Source organism: Eretmochelys imbricata, chromosome 9, assembly GCF_965152235.1.
Source record: "Eretmochelys imbricata isolate rEreImb1 chromosome 9, rEreImb1.hap1, whole genome shotgun sequence".
NCBI lineage: Eukaryota > Metazoa > Chordata > Testudines > Cheloniidae > Eretmochelys > Eretmochelys imbricata.
The window spans coordinates 27,547,806-27,566,538 of record NC_135580.1 but is presented as its reverse complement, the minus strand read 5'-3'; the positions used below and the strand labels follow the sequence as shown (position 1 = coordinate 27,566,538).

Sequence of the window (18,733 nt, the reverse complement as noted above, 5' to 3'; positions counted from 1 at the left end):
TGGGGAGTTGGATGGGCGGTGGTTCTGAGAGGGGCAGTCAGGGGGTGGGAAGTGGGAAGGGGCGGATGGGGCGGTGGCCAAGCTGTTTATGGACGCACAACCTTCCCTACCCGGCCCTCCATACCGTTTTGCAACCCCGATGTGGCCCTCGGGCCAAAAAGTTTGCCCACCCCTGGCCTAGCCCATCTTAGGAGTGCCTGTGTTTTATCAACACCAGCCATGTTCTTGCCAAGTCCATGTACTGGACAGTGAACTTGTAAGCAGGCATTTGCTTTATAGCAGGGCCTGACCTTTGATCATAGCCTGACTTCTGCTGACTTTGGTTCAGGCCTCAGGCCTTGTACCAGGCCCCAGGGGTCAGGGTCTCTCTTTCTACTACAATTAAGTCAATAATGTTAAAAGTGTGTCTTAAGTGTGTTGTTTAGAAATCCCCAAAATATACCTAATCACAATAGAATAAGTTGGCATCTGAGGGTTAACTTTGGTCCTATTTATACTACACAACAACTAAACCAGTCAGGGGAATCAGTTACAACACACTTAAAACTTGGAGATTGGATTTAGCTGTGTCCCTGTAACAGTGCTAAAGCTTTATTTTTGTATCCAGTTCCCCTGATTTGGCTTTAATTTAGTACAGATGGGGGCCTTCAAAGGTCCTTGCTTTTGAGGGCCAAATTCTGCTCTCATTTACACATGAATTCTATTCAAATTAGTGGAGTCATTTCAGATTTACAGTGGTGTAACTAAAGTCAGACCTTGGCTCTGCAGATTTAAGTTAGACCCTTACAGCTAAGCTTTGCCTATGCTACCCCAGGAAAGTCGGTGCAATTTCATGAAGTGAAAATGAGGGCAGAATGTGCCCTTGTTATTTTTTGTGGTTTATTGTGTGTGCTGTGGTATGAGAAAGAGACAGAGAGAAATAACAACCTGCCGACAAATGGAGTGGAATAATATGGGCGTTTGTAGCACAAGAGTATCGTTTTGTGTAATCCATTAATAGACATTAATTTAAAAACATGTTACTATATTTAAGCAGGATCTAGTTTTCAAATCTTTGTATGTAGCTATTTCACTTTTTTTTCTACCAAAGGCTCCTGCTAAATAACTACCCTATCTAACACTTGTCAAAGACTTTTTGTGCCTGATTTTCAGTGCTAACACCCACAAAACTGACTTAAATAAATGGGAACTCAGCAAAATCAGGTCCTAAACCAGTTAGATCGGTACCAAAAGAGCATGCACATTTCCACTGCCTCACACTGGCTTGTCTACCAAGTTATGACTGTCCATTCTTGAAGACAAAGATGCTTGGAAAGGGTAACCCACCCTTGACACAAAATAGTACAGTACACACCAGTGCCTAAAAGGCTTGACAAGCCCATAGTGACCATTATTTCCAGAAAAAAAGGGTGATTCACAAAGCAGATAGTAAAAAAAATAAGAGCAAAAAGGATACATGCAAACAGCTATCCATACAACAGATAGATCTATGTCAACAAAACAGAGTAAGCATATACCTAAATAACTGAAGGGAGTTAGATCTAGAGCAAAACAACATGCTGCATACGGTGTTATGTACGTTTCTGTGAGTACCTTTGAGTGTCATTGCACATGTTTATTACCTATAAGTAAGATGAAGAGAATATCATTTATGGCAAGAAGGTAGCTGATATCTAATCTAGCTGCAAATGCACCTTTCCCTGTAGGCATATTTTTGTTTTAGCCAATATTTTTTGTTTTTACCAATATTATTGTCGTTTTAAAAATAAAAGCTTCCATGTTTCATATACGATGTTACGGTCTAAGGACGGAAATATTTAAATATAATTAAAAAAGGAAGAAAAAATAGAGGCAGTATAGGATACACAGATGTACCCAAAATTTTCTGTGCACTTTGTAAGATTATGATGCTATAGTGAGGGAGAGAAAATTGAATTTCAAAGACCTACTGGAAAAAGCATTTTTTGCTAGGCTTGTGCATAGGGGAGTGTGCACAGTTAGGATTCCTATGTCTTGTCACCAGCATTTGGATGGTCTTTGTTGTTGCTGATGGGAAATGAAGCCCATGTAAAATCAGTCTTGTTTTGTTTTGGAAAATGGAGCTGGCCTGTTTCAAAGAGATGAGGGCTTCTGTAACCTACATTTATTAGACATTATAGAGGGTCTTTAGACCAGCATGGCCCTCAGAGGGATCATATGGGTGAGTTTAAAAGACACACCATCAATTTCAATTATCATAATTAATTATGCAAAAATTTCAGAAGGGATATTAACATGGGCAGCTGGTGGAGCCCCGCTTTGGGAAGGCTAGTTCCCAGCTCCGCCCCTTCTGCCCATGCCCCTCCCCTGGGGCAGAGACCCGAGTGCCACCCCCTTGGACGGAGGAGCCCTGAGCCCCCACAACCTGCCTGAAGGAGCCCTGGGCCAGCTGTGCCACCCCTTCTCTTCCTTCCACTCCCCAGACCCCAAGCTGCCCAGGAAAAGCTGCAGCATGACACTGACTCTTCCCGGAGAATAAACTGAGCTTTTGATATGCCCCATGCAGATTCTGGGGCGGATGAGGAGGCAGTATGTGTTACTCAGATTCCTCAGTTCATCAGTAATCTCTCTGGAGTCCAGGCAGATTACTGATGAACCCAGGAAGCTGAATAGCACACACCGCCTCCTCAGCCACCCCAGAACCTGTATGGGGCATAATAAAGCAACACCTTCCCCCTGCCAAACCTGTAACTAGGCATCTGGCGGCAAGCGCCATGGGAGGCAGAACCGCCCCGGCCTATTATATCCTCCACCCATGGATATTAATCCTAGTGTGTCAGAGCTTAAACCTAACCATCAGAGAGCAGGATGAGGCCTATGTGGTGGGCAGATTATGCCACATCTGCCAACTGCAGGGCTCTTCTGAAGTGTCTGGTGCTGTTCACTGCCGAAGACAGGATACTGGACTAGATGGACCTTGGGTCTGAGCCGGTCAGGCAATTCCTATGTTTCTAACTTTAAAATTGCACTATTCTCTGAATGTTTTTACCTGCTGTTGTTACCTAAGGTAGTGTAAGTGAATGAGTGAATGTGTCTAGAAAAGGGAAAGTTTTCCCCTGGTTTGCTTACATTGTCCATTTGATAGCAGTTTAGTCAGTTCTGTTATTTCCTATGGATAGTTAGCCAGCTTTCCCATTTGTTTGTGTGGATCTTTCACACAGCAATAGAGAAGAGAAAAATAGTTAAAAAGCAAACAAACAAGTGCGCCCCCCCAACCCCGGGCCAAAAAAAATTCTGCTTATAAAACCACAGGAATTGGCAGGAGGACTCAGATACGCCTAGTGCTTGAAACTGCTTTCAAACTCCTATTTTTTGTGGCTTTAAGTGCTTTTTTGTCCACTAATGTTTCTTTACAAAGACATAAGAGTCCAAAAAAGGGGGTTGTTGCTTTAGATTGTAGGGAGGTTGGCTTGTATGTGTAGACATAGACACAGGAGACAGTGTTCACTATGCTTTGAAGAGCTTCAGCACTTTCTCATGTGTTAAAGCTGGGCTGTTAATACCGAGCCATAATCTTTGTATCTTGGGGTATGCAGTGGCCAAGTTAATTGGGTACAGAAGTAGGAGTTAGAAGGCCTGAATTCTATTCCCAGCCATGTCACTTTCTTATTCAAACTCTGTGGGCAAATCACTTGGTTTCTCCATGACACAATTTCCTCATCAGAAAAACAGAGAAAAAAAGCATACTCATGCTTTGTAGAACATGAGACTGTGGGTGAAAGTTCTGCATTATTAACAGTAATTAGTGAGGTGTGTACCACCTCTCCCGGCTGGATGGTGGCCATTCTTGTTTTCTAAATTACTTTCTAATTCCCAGTTTCTGGGTAATTGTTGGATATGGAAGCTACACAGCTTGGTGGTATGGAAAGATGTCCTGTCTGGTTCATTCCCTCCTCTAGCCTCTGATAAAGGTTGTTCACTGTGACTTCATATTTTAAGATGCCTGAGGAGATGGCAGCATTTAATCTTTTTTTAAAAATAGGAATTGTGTGGTAAGCTAATGTGGTGTGGGTGTAGGTATGTGAGGAGGGGCGTTGAAAAAGAATTGCTTGTGGGAAGTTACAGTGCTATGTATCCTATAAAAAGTGCTTTGCACTCCCCTAGTGCCTCCTGATCAAGGATGTCAAAATTCCTGGCAAACATTAGCCCCACAACACCTTTATGAAGCAGACATTATTACCCCCCATTTTACAGATGCTAAATATCCATGTGACAGAGATGGAAACCCAGACTCCCAGTGCTGTGCTTTTCTGGATGCTGTTTCCTCTCTTTCGGCTTGTGTAAGCTGTTGTTATAATAAAGCACAATATTGAATACTAGGGGTAAAATCCTGGTCCCTTTGAGGTCAATGGCAAAACTTCCGTTCTCTTCAGTGAGGCAGGATTTCACCGCAAGTGACTTCACCCACCTAATCCATGCAATATCCCCTAGAAATGCAATGTGTGAGGTGGCTAGCTGCTATTATGAAACAGAATTTATAAAGAACAGTGAGGAAAATGTACCCACTCAGAGTATGGGGCTCTGAATAGGGTGTGCCACCAACCATAGGTAGTCAGAAAGTTGAATTTATGTCCAGCTCTTGAAAGCCATCATAATCATCTTCCTCACTGTTTGATTGCTCTTGGAGTAATAAACTTTCCAGCTCATCCAGGAGTTTTCAAGGAGTTACATTGTTTGAATATTGAGGCTGGCTCAGGTAAGGTACCAAAATGAGTTGTGAGTTTCATTGTTTACATTGACTGGATTTGTTTGTGAAATACTTTGTCATGGCAGATTGTTGGCTTAAAAATAGAAGTCTGGCCTGCCTAGACTACTCATGGGTAAAGTTAAGTAGGTGTGTGAGTCTCTGCAGGTCTGGAGCCTTAGCCTGCCTTCTGAGAAGGAATTTCTGTGCTAAAGGTGGAAAGCCACAGTTATTTTAATTGTGATTAACCTCTTGAATGCAGAATTTCTCTGAGCAGTCAGAGCTGTTTAATCTCCACACCTGTTTTTTTTAAACAGGCTTAACTAATAGCCACCGGTCTGTTTGTTATTTTTAGAGCCCCCAAAATGTGCTGCAGCCTCAGAGAAATGAACGAAGACACTGTCCCTGCTCAGAGGAACCTACAGCCTAGATTAGACATGATGCAACAAGGGGGATATAAACAGATGCTAGGCCAGGGCGTGGGGAGGGGCAGAAGAGAGGAAATCAAAGGGAAACAGTGAGGTCAGATGGTTTCTCAGCTCAGTGAGGCATGTGCACATCTTGACGTTTCTGTTCCCCTTTTTCCCCTTTCTTACTTCTTTTAGGTAAGACAGCAGAGATGAGGTGGCAGGGGAGGGGGGGATTTGAATGAGGCGAAGGAGGTGGTTTGAGGACCAGTGTTTAGGAAGGCGCTCCAGGCCCAAAATGGAAGTGGTGAGTTGTTTGCAAATCACAAGTCATGTGCATTTAGGGTGACCAGATGTCCTGATTTTATAGAGACAGTCCCGATTTTTGGGTCTTTTTCTTATATAGGCTCCTATCACCCCCACCCCCTGTCCTGATTATTCACACTTGCCGCCTGGTCCCCCTATGTGCATTGCCCAAGTTTACATGGGAATATTGCACAGAGCTTGCCCACATTATGCAGTCTCATGGTCACTAAAATCACCGAATACACCTGACAGATATTTGAAGAGGTTGCTTTTGGCAAAATACTCAGCTTCCCGCGTGTGAGTTTTTGTACAGTAAAGGGTAAATTAATAGCTGTAGTAGCACCATCTTGTGGAGAGCTTAAATAACATTTAATGCAAGAGATTTTATGTAGAGCAGGTGTTTTAGGATATTGTTTATTGCTAAAAATGTTTGATTTACATGGGTTTTTTTGTGTGCAATAGATGCAAATTGTTCTCAGTAGTGACAAGTTCTTTACACTTTTATACTGTACTGTCTATCTGTCTGTGCACACAATCAAAGGACACCATTCTGATAAGATCAATTTTCTGTTTATTTCATGGAACAGTTAATATCATATGACTTTTTACTTTTAGATGTTCAGGTATGTCATGTTACATAACGTTTACATGCTTATACATATAAACAGAATATTTGTATGTGTTGTACAGAGAAAAAGAGACAAAGAATGACGAGAAAACTGAGAGGAAGTGTATTGTAAAATGCAGTCACTAGAATACTCTGTTCCTGATTTGTCAATGTGTCTGGGTATCTGAGGCAGGAATCAGTCACCAGTTCTATACCAGAGCTCTACCACTGACTTGTTGACATGATGTTGTTTTTCCTCTCATTGAAATTAAAATGCAGTTTTCAAAAGGGTTGGATGAAACTAACCCAGGGTGAGTGTTTTTTCTCATCACTGTAGTTCACCAAAATTATAAAGAAATTGGTCTAGATAAAATGTTTTGTCAGAAAAGTCCAAGTCCTATAATGAAGGGGAATTGTAAGAATTAATTTACAGTGGAAATTAATTTCCTGTTACAGTTTCATTTGAACAGACTACCAGCTTCTGTTTCCTCCATACCTATTATGGTAGCACTCAGTTGGTTAGTTGCCAGGGCTGTGTTGTTCCAGAAATAGATACTCACTCCATAGTAATAGTTTAACTTTTTTACTAGCAAAGTGGTAGCGACTCTGATTACAGGTTAAGTTGGTGTGTGCAGTGTATGGATGGGGTGACCACCTGTCCCGAATTGGGTGGGACAGGCCTGAAATGCAGAGTTCAAGTTCCGGTCCGGGGCTGAATGACTCTGGGACAGCATTTGTCCCAGAATCCCTCCGGCACAGCTCTGCACTTTCCCTGAGGCTCAGGGGTGGCACTAGTCTCTTCCGTGGCGGGGGTCTGAGGTGAGCCAGGCAGTAATAAGAGCTGGTCAGGTAGCTTGGGCCGCTGTGGGGAGCCTGGGACTGTCCACCTGCCCTTGGTGGTGTGGCTCGGGGGGGCAGGGACACTGGCTGGGGTCTGGTCTCGGGCACCCCAGCCCCCCATCCAGGGCAGGTGGAGGGTTTGGGGCTCCACACAGTTGCCCGGCTCCTTGGGCTGCTCTTACCATAGCCCGGCTCCAGCCTCTGGCCTGGCCAGGGCCTCTGGGTTGGGTGGGGTCTCAGGGGAAGAGGAGGAGGAGAAGCAGGGGGAGGGGCCACAGCCGGGGGTGCAGGACTCCTGCATATGTCCCGCTTTTGCCTTTTGAAAAGATGGTCGCCCTATATATATGGAATGCACACAGGGAAGGGACAGCTGTCCACAAAAGACCTTGTAGTAATCACTGGGCCAAAGGAATCCCTGTGTGAAACTGAGTCCTGGCACAAGGGTGTAACTGGAGTGCAGAAAGTGCAGTTCTACTCTCCACCATCCTGAAATTCAAGGAATGAATGTCATTCAATATTTGAAGCAGGGCTACATTCTCACATTTAAAGTCTTCGGGTGGGACTTTAATAATTGGTCAGAGTTGCCTCATATTTGCTCCCAGTGCGAGCAAAGTTAGGTCAATGCTGAGTGCATTTGAAAAATCACATGCTATTGTACCTTGCAACCAAAAATGCCTCAGAAGTGAGCTGTATCTAGTTCCCAGCTTCAAATCCTATGCTCAGTCCACTAGGACGCTTTCTTTACTTACAGTAGAAGATTTCTTTTTTTAAAGACATTAATTAAGTGACAAGTCAGAAGTGCAAAGAATTTGAAACGTTGAGCAGCTTGCATTTCATACACATCAGATGAACATAATGGTCATTTATACTATCCTCGCTTTATTGACTCTGATTTTATTTCCCCTATGTACAACACATATAGGAGATACTATTATTCAATTAACATCACTGCTTGCCCTGGGAGAAAGTGATAGTGTTGGTGTGGCCCCTTCTTCCTCCCAAAAAGTTGCCAGGCTCCACTTTTCTCCTTACTCTTTTTTCAGCCTGCAGCTGTGAGAAGTGTGTTTGTGTGTGTGTGTGTGTAGCATAAACTACACCCCCTCCCAGAATTCTTGTATAGATTAAAAGAGTTTAATAATGAATTCTTCTGTTTCATAAATGATAATTTACAACCAAATGCAAAGTGATTCGTAGTAGACTATAATGCCAGTCTAAGCTGGGAGTCCTGTTAAGATGGCAAAGATTGTTCTAATGGTAACAAAGCATTCTTTTCCTCAGTGGACTTCCGTACTTTACAGAGCCAGTCACAGGGCCGTGGATGCCACATTTGTGCAGTCTCTTTCTTCAGAAGAATGGGACAGCCCCATTCCAGTTGATGGCTGCCCCCTCCCACTTAGTTCTGATTGCCATCTCCACAGAAGGAAATCTCTTTTCTGGGTCACTTTCTTCACAGTGATTCTTTTCCCAATGATGAGAATGAGTGTCTGAAAGAGCAGTGCCGCAAATTCAGTGAAAAAACCCCAGCAATATGAGTCTAATTGCTACAGCTCCATTGGCTGTTTTGTGCAACCGCTGATCAGATTTTAAAATTCCACATTAGAAGCCTAATGGGACTGTGTGGTAATATTCTGCTCTTCTACATGCAGAGCTGGTCTAGAACTGCTAGGCAAATGCAGCTATTGCAGATGAAACTCTAGACTCATGGCAATATGCAGTTTAAATTTAACATAGGTGGCACTGCTTGCTTTCCAACAGTTCATAATTTCAAAGGCGACTATTTTAAATGTTCAGTTTTTGGGGTCAGAATTTCAGAAAGTGAGGCTTGAAGTCTGTGGGCATTACAAGCATATGGGCATGCAACTGGAACGAACTGTTGGTGTAAAAATGGACAAGGACCTCACATCCTAAAAATCTGACCCTAGTTTACAATAGCAGTAATGACCTCTGGGTGGCACACTTCCTGGCAGTTTAAGACCAGCTATGTTAAAGGCCCTTGGGCTCTCAATCCTTCCCCTTGATTATAAATAGGCTGGAGAGGCCCTTTCCATCAGTTATTACTTGATTCTGAACTCAGTGAAATGGTTCAGAATGAAATCTTGCTTTCCCATGGGTTATTGTGCCAGTCATTAGCTGTTTAGAAGGCTGTTATTGAAAATACATCAAAGTCTGCACCTGCAGCAGCATGCAAAGCTCAGGATATACAGTTTATTAAATCAGAGCAGCCATAACGTCCCCTAGTGGCTTTTAGATAGCAGTGATGGGGCAAAGGGTGGTGGGAAAGCTGCAGGTGGGGTTACAATGTAGTGCATGGAATGAAAGTATAATCGTTGAGTCACAGTTCTAGGGCCCATCCAACCAGAATGGCAGTCCCTGAGCCACCTCCTGCAGATCCAGTTCCCGACTCCAATAAACTGCTGTACCCCAAAAGACCTAGCCTCAGCGGCGTACAGTGCAGTAGAGTAGCAGCAGACTGGCCATCGTGGCACAGTCTCTTTCTGTACCTATTAGACACAAATGGATGATCTGGCCTATGGGCTGCAACATCATGATGTATCTGTGCCATTGTTTCATTAGGGGAGGACAGTTTTGCAATTAAGTCACTGGACTGGGACTCAGGAGATCTGGATTCAATTCCTAGGTCTGCCATTGACCTTTGGCAGGTAATTTAATCTCTCTGTGCCTCAGTCTCCCATCTGTAAATGTGGATAATAATACTTCCTCTCTTCCACCCTTGTCTATTGAGATTGTGAACTCTGTAGGGCAGGGGCTGTCTCACACTAGGTGTCCGTACAGCACTTGGTACAGTTAGGCCCTGATCTTGGTTGGAGCCTCAAGTCACTACTGTAATACATGTAATAATAATAATGTGATCCCAGTCCTGCATGGTGCTGTGCTCTCAATTCCTATTAATATTGGTGGGTATCGAGGATGCTCAGCATCTCAGAGGATTCTTGATATTCATATATTGATTCAAAAGTGGTCAATTCTACTGACAATATTCTTAGATATTGCCCCAATAATAGAGCTTCTGCTCAAGAATATTATCCCCACCCAACTGATTATGTCTCTTAAAATCAGCTTTTGATTTGAGCCATCTCTTATGCACTGTTTACTGTATCTTCTACATGAACAGACTAATATTAAACACTGACAGTGATATACATTTAAATACCTTTCTTTGATAAGCTTAAATGCCTACCTACTGTTAGATGTACTGTTTTTTTCTGTGATGGCTGCCCATTATATAAGTAAAGATCAAAGATGTGTTCCATTTTCCAGTCGGATAAGAGCAGCCTGTTTGTGCTGAAAAGAACACTGTATATGCCACTGATGTTGCACAGCCAGATGGGTAATTTAGGAGTCTTTAGCATGCTTCCAACCTGGGGGGGAAAAGGGTATTTCAAACATACTTTCATTATTAATAGGCACTTAATGTCTATGTTGCTTTAAAGGAACATTAGTTTTACTGCTCTGAATACAGAGTTACTAGGAGGTATTACTGTCCATTCCCTCTAGTAATATCTCTGCAGATACCTTTTAATCAGGACATGAGTAAATAAGTCAAGGTGGTATAAATGATATATGTCTCAAGTTGAACTCCAGCGCTGATGAAATCCTCACCTGTGCTTTCATGTCTATTGATTTACAGCAGCTGAGGATCTCACCCACTATGTTTTAGCTTGAGAAGTGCACTTTGCTTTATGGATAGTGTAATAAAAAACCTCCAGTAGATCCTAAGCCTGGGAATACATTTACGGGAATCAGCTTTTAAAAATAACACTGACATAATGGGGTTCCAAATGGTCTAAGAAAGGGTGAGATAATGAATGGGTTGTAGCCAGTTCAACAAATTGTGGACCCAATTCCGCAGTCCTGTGTTCATTCTAAAGTGCATTTGTGCAATTGCTACTGAACGTTGGTGCTATTCTGTCAGTAGGTCTATGTGGTAATGTAAGCAGCTAACATCAGCATCTGAAAATATAGAAAAGAAACAGTGGTATGATGTGGTGTGACCGTGGAGAGGAAGGTGTATTCAGCGGGGTTTGAAGGGCTGAACGTTGCAACAAGAAAAGTCTTTCTAAAAGTATGTAATCTATTTCTCCCCATGAGTAGCAGTGAACTCTCCCAGTCCAGTATGTTTCCAGGTAGTCTGAGCATTGCATTATCCTCCAGGACCTGCTTCATAATGTCTCTTCATAGAAACCTCAGACCTCTGGGCTAGGTTGTGATCTCAGTTACACAGGTGTAAATATACAGGAACTCTCTTGGGCATAATTCTCATTTCGCTTACTTATATAGGTTTTAGGGCTGTCAATTAATTGCAGTTAACTCATGCAATTAACTCAAAAAATTAACTGCAATTAAAAAAATGAATCACGATTAATTGCACTGTTAAACAATAGAATACTAATTGAAATTTATTAAATATTTTGTATGTTTTTCTACATTTTCAAATATATTGATTTCTATTACAACACAATACAAAGTGTACACTGCTCACTTTATATTATTATTTTTTATTACAAATATTTGCACTGTAAAAATGATAAACAAAAGAAATAGTATTTTTCAGTTCACGTCATACAAGTACTGTAGTGCAATCTCTTTATCGTGAAAGTGTAACTTACAAATTTATATATTTTTTGTTACATAACTGCACTCAAAAACAAAACCATGTCAAAACTTTAGAGCTTACAAATCCACTCAGTCCTACTTCTTGTTCAGCCAATCACTAAGACAAACAAGTTTGTTTACATTTATGGGAGATACTGCTGACTGCTTCTTATTTACAGTGTCACCTGAAAGTGGGCACAGGTGTTCGCATGGCACTTTTGTAGCTGGTGTTGCAAGATATTTATGTGCTAGATATGCTAAACATTCATATGCCCCTTCATGCTTCGGTCACCATTCCAGAGACATGCTTCCAAGCTGATGACGCTCCTTAAAAAAAATAATGCGTTAATTAAATTTGTGACTGAACTCTTTGAGGGAGAATTGTATGCCTCCTCCTCTGTTTTACCCACATTTTGCCATATATTTCGTGTTATAGCAGTCTTGGATGGTGATCCAGCACATGTTCGTTTTAAGAACACGTTCACGGCAGATTTGACAAAATGCAAAGAAGGTATCAATGTGAGATTTCTAAGGATAAATGCAGCACTCGACCCAAGGTTTAAGGATCTGAAGTGCCTTCCAAAATCTGAGAGGGAGAAGGTGTGGAGCATGCTTTCAGAAGTCTTAAAAGAGCAACACTCTGCTGCGGAAAATACAGAACCCAAACCACCAAAAAAGGAAATCAGCCTTCTGCTGGTGGCATCTGACTCCGATGATGAAAATGAACATGTGTCAGTCTGCACTGCTTTGGATCGTTATTGAGCAGAACCTGTCATCAGCATGGACGCATGTCCTCTGGAATGGTGGTTGAAGCATGTAGAGACATATGAATCTTTAACGCATCTGGCATGTAGATATCTTGTGACACCGGCTATGACAGTGTCATGCAAACGCCTGTTCTCACTTTCAGGTGACATTGTAAACAGGGAGCAGGAGGCATTATCTCCTGCAAATTGTAACCAGACTTGTTTGTCTGAGCGATTGGCTGAACAAGAAGTAGGACTGCGTGGACTTGTAGCTTCTAAAGTTTTACATTGTTTTATTTTTGAATGCAGTTTTTTTTGTACATAATTCTACATGTGTAAGTTCAATTTTCATGATAAAGAGATTGCACTACAGTACTTGTATTAGGTGAATTGAAATATACTATTTATTTTTTTATAGTGCAAATATTTGTAATAAAAAATAAATATAGTGAGGACTGTCCACTTGGTATTCAGTGTTGTAATTGAAATCAATCTATTTGAAAATGTAGAAAACATCCAAAAATATTTAAATAAATGGTATTCTTTTATTAACAGTGCGATTAATTGCTCAATTAATTTTTTAAATTGCTTGACAACCCTAATAGGTTTTATAGTGATGTAACACCACTTAAGTTGCTTTGGATTTATACAGGGGTAAGTGAAATCAGAACGTGCCCCCATAACTTAAAACAGAAAAATAATGGGGGTGCTCTCTAAATGGTATAAAATGTAGTAAATACTGCTGTTACAGAGAACAGGCCAAATTCAGTTCTGGTGTAAGAGGACATAAGTCCATAGACTTCGATGGAGTTGTGTCTGCTTACAACAGGGCTGAATTGGCCTCTCATGAAAGGTCTTGTGTCTCTGTTGGCAGGCTATTGTGAGGATCACTTGGGGAAATGCAAATTTAATGTCTCTGGATGTGGCCTTTGAACCTTGTTTTCATTGCTTTTCCTTTAAGTTTGGACTCTGATGTCATATGATATATATTTGGCAGTCTCAGACCAGTGCTTCATCGGCAAACAGCTTGCATCCAATGACCATTAACATTAAGTCTGGTGTGTAAAGATGAATTACCAAGGTGAAATGAGATATGACCAATCTAGAGACAGAATAATTCCTCACTTTGAGAACAAAATCTGTCAGGCAGAATTAAGTACTGAAGAAGAAGGAACCCCCTAAACAGTTTATAGACTCTAGTCCTTAGACATATCCATGCAGTAGTTTATTAGGAAAGACAGCTAAGATTAACTCTAGCATTTGATGGTGTAAATAATTCCTCATACATAAAAGAAGAAAAGAAACTTTATGTTTTGCATTATTGTGTATTCTCTCTTGTTTGGGGAAGGGGGAAAGCATCCTATCTAGAAAGTAATGCAAGTCAGCTGAAAAAAGTGAATTGGACAACAATGTCTTGTATGTCAAGTTTGAAATGATCACCATGCTATTGATGTATGTAAGCCTCAAGAGCATGACAATGAGAGTAACACATGTAAGGAAAGAAAGAACAACATGTATTGAGTCTTCTCTGGATAAGTGAAATTAACCCCAGAGGGTCATGTTTGCATTTGTTCTGCATTAACTAGATCTGTGAAAATATTTCAGTCTTAAAAAGGGAACTAATATAAGAAAACCTTGGCTCAGGTCCACAAAGGTATTTAGGATTCCAAATTTGGATCTGGGCCCTAGTAACTCAAGACCTTAAAATAACGTCCCAAGACATTAAAAGACTCTTCAAGCAGCTTAAATCCCATCTTCATAAAGGGCAAACTGTGTTGTTTTAAACTCCTATGGGAGTAGGCAAAAAGCAGATGGAAGTAGCAGTTTCCCAGCATTGACAGTCTAGAAGTGTATTTGAATCTTTAAAGCAAATCGTGACTGACTAAACTTCACAGCACCTCTGGGAGATAGGTAAATCTTATCCTGATGTAAGCAGTGTCAGAATGAGCTCCACTCTGACATCTGGTGGTGAGGTGTGGCAAGTTGTGGAAAAGAACTTCAGGGGCCGATCTCATTTGCATAGGCACACCCACCCCGCCTAGAATGAGGCCATAGCTGCCCAAATGGTCACTTTGGCTGCTGTGGGATCCCCAGTGTCTCTGTTATTGGGGCAGGAAGAATAAATTGTTATTACCCTGATTATGGGAACTGTGCTTGGAACTGTACTTGGCCTTTTGTTATGATGGAGGGACTCACCATCAACTAAGTAGCACTCGCTAGGCAAGGGTCATGGGTTTTAAAACTCTGTGAATGGAGAGAGGCTGGGGACAAGTATTAATACTTGGTGGCATGGGCCCCTTGGTGAGGGCCTTTCATGCTAATTGCACTTTCTTCTCTCTCCACTATGGAATATCAGAGCTAATTTTGATTCCATTAGGAGTCTAGTTACAGGCTGCTGAGCTCACTTTGGGCTAATGATGTACCAGCACTGAGGCTCCCCTACTACAAGCTGAATTCACCAAAGAGCTGAACTGACTAAGATTTCAGTGAACTGAAATCACTGAGCGTTGTGTTAAGTAGTGGGGGAGCCTGAAGATATATTGTGGAGCAGTTTGTGGGACGGCTGGAGTGCCTTGTGGACAGGCTGGTGGAGCAGTTCGTAGGACGGCGGGAGCTGCTGGTGGGACGCGGAGCAGTTTGTGGACCGGCTGGTGGAGCACAGAGCGGAGCTGCGTGAAGGAGTTCGTGGGGCGGCTGGCAGAGCGAAGCGAAGGCCTATGGAGCTGTGGGGCGGTCAGCTTCAGATCATGTAAGGTGCCTCTTACCCCCGTCCCATCTCCACCCAGGTTGGGAGGTAAAGCTCCGCAGATAAACTTTCAAACTCTGGGGCTGCCCTGACCAGGGACAGAGACTTTTGGGTCATTGGACTTTTGGGACTTTGGGTGATTTGGGGTTGCTGGACTCAAGAACCAAAGGGAAAGGGGCATGCCCCAATTTGCTTGGGGTGGGTTTTTTTGCTCATGGGTTGTGTTATGAATCCTGTTGGTGGTGTTTCCCCAACATAATGCCACATTGTTTCTCTCTGTTATTAAAAGGCTTTTTGCTACACTCAGACTATGTGCTTGCGAGAGGGGAAGTATTGCCTCTTGGAGGCGCCCAGCGGGGGTGGTATATATTTGTCCCAGGTCACTGGGTGGGGGCTCGAGCTGGTTTGCATTGTGTTATTGGAATGGATCCCCTAGATATTGAACCCGGCCCTTGTTGCTGCCAACTCTGACGGGCAGAAGGGTTACACTTATTTTACAGAAAGGGAAACAGAGGCATTGACAGGGTATTTGAACTGCCCCAAAGCCACACAAGTCAGTAGCAAAGCCAGGGATTAGAACCCAGAGAATCATGACTCTCAGTCATGAACACCATCCATCAGACCACACTGCCCTTCTTTACATATACATCAGAGTGTTTCATTGTCTTCATTCTTTCCATCAGCGATACTTTCACTCTTCAGCCAATTTTATTACTGTGTTTGATGTGTTACTCTGAGGGCTGTAGCTTTGAAGCCCTGGAGTTTGCAAGGCAACACATTGAGCACTGGGGTTGTTCTCCTATGGCCTGAACAAGGGTGCTGGAAAACCCTTAGGGAACAAAGGAAAAGAATAGGGAGCACTGGAAACTATACAGCAGCTCCTCGGATCTGCTGGTGGTGTAGGCATGTGAGCAAAGTGTGGTTGTTTTAGCCATCTAAGTGGAGGCTCCTGTGATGCAGCAGGCCAGGGATTGGACAAAAGGAGGGGGCAGGAGTGTGCCTTAAAGGTTCAGCATATGGGCATCTAGCAGTGGGGATTGAGTATGGGAGGCGGGTGGGAAAGTGTGGGAGCTGTAGACTGAGAATGTGTGTGTCTGTGTCCAGCAGTAACTGTAAATGTGTGGCCATCCATTGCCCTTCTGCATTGGCAGTGAGTGGAGTGTGACTTATACAATGAGAATGTGTGTGTGTGTAGACCTGGCTAACTGGGGCTGGCTGCATTTTGGCTTAATGCAGACATTGTCAGCTTTAGTTCAGATGGCTTTCTACAAATGTATTTCCATGTTTTCTTTGCATGATCCTCCTTTTCCCCCTGTCCCTCCTCCCACTGACTCCACCTACTTTCTACCCAGCTACACTCAGATTATGTGCCAATGATCTGTTTTTATGCTAGTTTTGTGTGTGTCACTGTTGGCACATTTTAGCTGCATGGCAGGGTGGCATTGAGACAACAACCCTGTAATTACCTAGCCTTCAGATGCTTTACTTCATCACTTATTGCCTATTCCCTTATTCCACTGCCTTTTTCCAATGCCATGATGTGGCCCCCACCCTCAGTAACCGTTGTGCTTTCATTATATTGCCCAACAGGAACCTTTCTAAGACGGTTTGCAGGTTTCACATGATTTGTCTTCATTAGTATTTTATCTTGAGTTACCTAACTCAAATTAAGAACACGCTTTATTTTCCAGTGAAGATAAGCTCCCAGTCTACAGAGGCTAAATGAAATTTAAGGGGAAAGCTGATGATATATAGTGCACTCACTGTAATAATCTAAAGCCAGGGGAACTGAGCATAGGAGTGTCAGTGCAGCTCAGTGATTTGCATACGCTCTCACCTGGAGGGGTCTGTAATGCTCCACTTCCTCCTTGTTCCAGTGTAAATAGCCCACATCACTGCGGGCCAGGACTCCATGCAATAGTTCTTGCACTCCACCTTCACTGTCAAATTTCTGGAACCCATTAAATACATGTGGACTTGCTCTGCCTGTTAAAATGACGTTGAGAATTGCCTAGAGGGGAAATGACCTACAATTACACTTTCAGGCAGTGGAGCAGAAACTGCGCTCTAGAATTCCTTGCTGTTGTTCATCTTTCCTATAGCTCCTTTTTTTTCTCTATATAGAGTAGGTGGCACAAAAGCATGATTTCATACACATCCGTCTTAGGCATTTTCAGGACACCTGTTACCCTGGTATCTACATGCCAATAATAGTACTTGCCATTACATAGAGACTTCCAGATGTCACTTCCCTGTGACAAAGATAAGTATTTTGAACTCCATTTTACAGATGGGGAAACTGACGCAGAGAGGTTAAGCGACTTTCCCATGGCCACATCGTGAGTCAGTGGCATAGCCAGGACTAGAACTCAGAAGCGTTGCCTCTGAACCCAGGCTCATTCTGCTAGACCATGCTTGTGTTGATGGAAGTTTCAAAACTGTATAATCAGTAGTAAAAACCCCATTGTGTCTATGGGAATGTGAGGATGGATTCATTATATTAATTAATGAAAATATGGGCAGGCAGCAAAACCAAACAAATAATTGCATAGGTGCTGAAACTAGGGGTGCTGCAGCACTCCCTGGCTTGAAGAGGTTTCCATTATATACAGGGTTTACGGTTTGGTTCAATGGGCTCTCAGCACCTCCACTATAAAAACTATTCCAGCATCCCTGAATAACTGAGGTTTATTTTATGCTGCACAAGCACATATATCTATTTGCTTCCCCCTAACACCTGCTTGTACTTCTGTATTATCCTTTAGTGTGCCTTGAAGATAGACCTAGGTAGGCGATCTGTACCTTCTGATGCCTTTTGATTCAAGTAACTCGAAGCGGGAAAATATTTGCATTTACATTTGTAATGCTTGCCATGTGAGCATTTTTGCATTTTGTCAAAAATCCAAAACTGGCCCTATTTTTGAAAAAATACCAAACTAAAACAAGCTCACTATCAACTTTTTAATTTTGCATGTTTTTAGACTTAATTTCCTGTTTTTATGATCTTTTGCCCCCAAAGCCACATAATTTTCAGAGGTGGAAAAATACCTAATGAAGCCACCATAGCAGATGTCAGGAGAATGCCTGAAGCTTTACACAGCCCAGCAATGCCCTTGGCAATAAAACACAGCATTTTGTGACAGTAAAAACCATAATGATGGCTCTCAATCCTCATTGTCATTTCTGGATATAGACATCCAGCACACAGTAATCTGCTTTTCTTCTCTGCAAATAATAGGTGCCAGATCCTTAGCTGGTGGAAACTCATGTTACATCCATTGAATGAGGATCTGTCCCATAACCCTTTATGGCCTAACATTTGCCTTTTAGCAAAACACAGTAAAAGTTATGACTGTTTTTCTACCTCAGCCACCAAATGATGTAGGAAATCATCTTCATCATGGGTAACATTAGTGATTCAAATTCTGGGAGACCAACAGTCAGCTATGGTAGGTGTATGAACCATGAACAGTAAAAATCATCTGTTTGATAGGACTTGTAGAGGCTGACGCAAATAGTTTTTGAGTGGGGTGGGATGGGGATATCTACTGGGCCTACTCTTTGCTGCCTGGTTTGTTCTGTTTTCTCATTGTATTTTGGTGTGTGGTGATATTTTTTGAGACTACAAGTTTAGTTGTGGCCAGGACATCTAGAGTTTGTGTACAGATGTTCTTTTTTATATTTTAAATGGAAAGTAAGAAATCATAAAAATATTTTTGTAATTGGGAAGACCTTGATGGATTC

At 42.3% G+C, this 18,733-nt stretch overlaps 1 protein-coding gene across 1 annotated transcript in view; it reads right to left on the bottom strand.

The window, feature by feature from the left end:
* Positions 1-8,227: 8,227 nt before the first annotated feature.
* Positions 8,228-18,733, bottom strand: part of MINDY4B (MINDY family member 4B) — a 31,050-nt gene continuing 20,544 nt past the window's right edge. The window contains exons 11-13 of the mRNA XM_077826880.1: positions 16,827-17,000; positions 10,083-10,263; positions 8,228-8,367 (exon numbers count right to left, since the gene is read on the bottom strand). Coding sequence (XP_077683006.1) covers positions 8,228-8,367; positions 10,083-10,263; positions 16,827-17,000 — 495 coding nt within the window. The remainder of the gene's footprint in view (positions 8,368-10,082; positions 10,264-16,826; positions 17,001-18,733) is intronic.